This window comes from Felis catus, chromosome F1 (genome assembly GCF_018350175.1).
Source record: "Felis catus isolate Fca126 chromosome F1, F.catus_Fca126_mat1.0, whole genome shotgun sequence".
Classification (NCBI taxonomy): domain Eukaryota; kingdom Metazoa; phylum Chordata; class Mammalia; order Carnivora; family Felidae; genus Felis; species Felis catus.
In genome coordinates, this window is record NC_058384.1 from 65628878 (window position 1) to 65631252 (window position 2375).

Consider the following 2375-nt stretch of genomic DNA (forward strand, 5'->3'; position numbering starts at 1 on the left):
GCACACGGAGACATACAGAGATCTATGACTCATAGCCTTTTTACGGAAGGAGAAAAAAAGATAAATTGTAAGAATGTACAATTCAGTGAAAACATTGGCTTCTCGCTACAAATATGCCTCTTCATAGACACAGCTCTCTTCTTGCTAAAAAGAGGGAAATAATCTCAGCTGCCATACACATTCCACAGCTGTCCTACACACCTCTCAACTACGTGGTCATGCATAAAGCCAACCAACATTAGAAGGAAACTAGCAAAACGTAGAGCCCATCAATGCTAGTTATTAAATATATTGACATGTGGCAGAGGAAACACGATGGATCAACATAGTACAAGGCTGAGGGAATGTGTCAAATGCACGGAAAAGCAGCAGATTGTAGATTTCAGAGGAGGATGAGATTAAAAGAGATGCAGAATATCAAAGAATCTGTAGAATTCTAGGGCTGACCTTTTTGGGAATCTGAGCATGGCCCTGAAGGAATGGGAAAATCTCAGCTGCACCTGCACCGAATTTGGATAAAAAGTCTGTTTATCGGTACCATCCACATACTCTAATGAATCGCTATTAATCTGGAGGGTCCTGGAGAATCCGATCTTCCCTCTCCTCAGAGTACAGGGAAGGGAGCATGTTTTTATTTCTTTCATATATGGGACCTAAATGTCTCCCCCAAGAAGAGTTCATGACTTTGGGCATCCTTACGATTATAAGCCATTGTCTACATTTGGTCCTAAAATTACTAACAAACCCACTATGAATCTTCACCCACTGGATATTTACAGACAATATTCTGTGTGCAAGTTGCTTTGTCAGACCCTGACTCTGTCTATTTGCTACTTGGTAATTGTTTTATAATCAGAGTCTGATCCAAATCTGGCTGACCTCAGACACCTGAATTTCCTTTATCTAGACATTAATTACAGTATTTTTCCTCTTATGATATTACGAGCCAATAAACTCTGCTAAAACAATAAGCCACAAAGAGTCTTCTGTCACCCACCAAGCGATCAGAAATTGGACCCTTAATAAAGGTATAACGAATTAAAAATTAGAAAATCACATAAGCTTCATACACATGGTGTTTTGCCACACAAATTGAAGAATCAACTGGTCATCGTAACTCCCTGATCATCTGTCTTATTCACACCACAACCTTCCAAGAATAACGGAGAGTTGAATATTTACTTGTTGTTTCTTTCACATTTCAGACATGCCACAATGAAGGCCAACCAGTCAGTGCTGAAAGATTTCATTCTTGTGGGCTTCTCCTCGTACCCACACGTGCGGACATTCCTCTTCGTGCTCTTTTTTGGCCTCTACCTTCTCACCCTCACGGGTAACCTGGCCATCCTGGGTCTAACTTGGGTGGACAGATCTCTCCACACCCCTATGTACCTCTTCCTCCGTGCCCTCTCTTTCTCCGAGACCTGCTACACGCTGACCATCATCCCCAAGATGCTGGCAGACCTGCTCACTGAGAAGAGAAGCATTTCAGTCCCGGGGTGTGGCTTGCAGATGTGTTTCTTCCTGGGACTTGGTGGCACCAACTGCATCATCCTCACGCTGATGGGGTACGATCGCTTTCTGGCCATCTGCCACCCTCTCCGATACCCACTGCTGATGACCAATGTGGTTTGTGGGCAGCTGGTGGTCTCTGCTTGGGCCGGAGGCTTCCTTATCTCTGTGACAGAGACTGCACTGATATTCGGGGGCTCCTTCTGCAACCCCAACCTCATCCACCATTTCTTCTGCCACATGCGGGCCGTGGTGAGGCTGTCCTGTCTAGACAGTGACCTCACCGAACTCGTTGTAACAATGGTCTCAGTGTCAGGTTTGATGGGTACCTTCCTGCTCATAGTCACCACTTACATTTTCATTCTGTCCACTGTCTTCAGGATCCCTTCAGCCGAGGGCAAGCAGAAGGCTTTTTCTACATGTGCCTCTCATCTGACTGTGGTCATCGTCCACTTTGGCTTCGCGGCTATTGTCTATCTGAAGCCAGAAGGCTCGGGAGGAGATGACACACTCATCGCTGTCCCTTACACCGTCATCACCCCTTTCCTCAGCCCCCTCATTTTCAGCCTCAGGAATAGAGACATGAAGAATGCGTTCAGAAAGCTGCTGGCAAAGAGGAGTTTCTGGAATACGTAATCCCGGATTGTAGGTGCATGGTTGTCTGTTCCCTGATGTCAGCAGGCATTTATCGTGTGACGTCAGGAGAAGCCTTTGCCATTGACCTATTACCAGAGGTTGGCACATGGAAAACCAGAGATAGTCTGGGAGCTAAACCATCACAAACACTTACTTATTAAGACAGTTGTTCAATTACTTCTACTTCTACTGGCTGTTCCTCAAGATGGTACCCTTCTACCAGTCGG

The 2375-nt window shown here is 45.4% G+C and overlaps 1 protein-coding gene across 1 annotated transcript; it reads left to right on the top strand.

Annotated features, from left to right (window-relative positions):
* The first annotated feature begins 1215 nt into the window (after window positions 1-1215).
* Window positions 1216-2148, top strand: LOC101089999 (olfactory receptor 10X1). Its single transcript, XM_023247470.2, has one exon. The coding sequence runs from the start codon at window positions 1216-1218 to the stop codon at window positions 2146-2148; it is 933 nt and encodes a 310-aa protein (XP_023103238.2).
* The last annotated feature ends 227 nt before the right edge of the window (window positions 2149-2375 follow it).

Coding starts and splice junctions, on each gene's coding strand:
- LOC101089999 (XM_023247470.2), top strand. CDS start 1,216: ATGAAGGCCAACCAGTCAGTGCTGAAAGATTTCATTCTTGTGGGCTTC.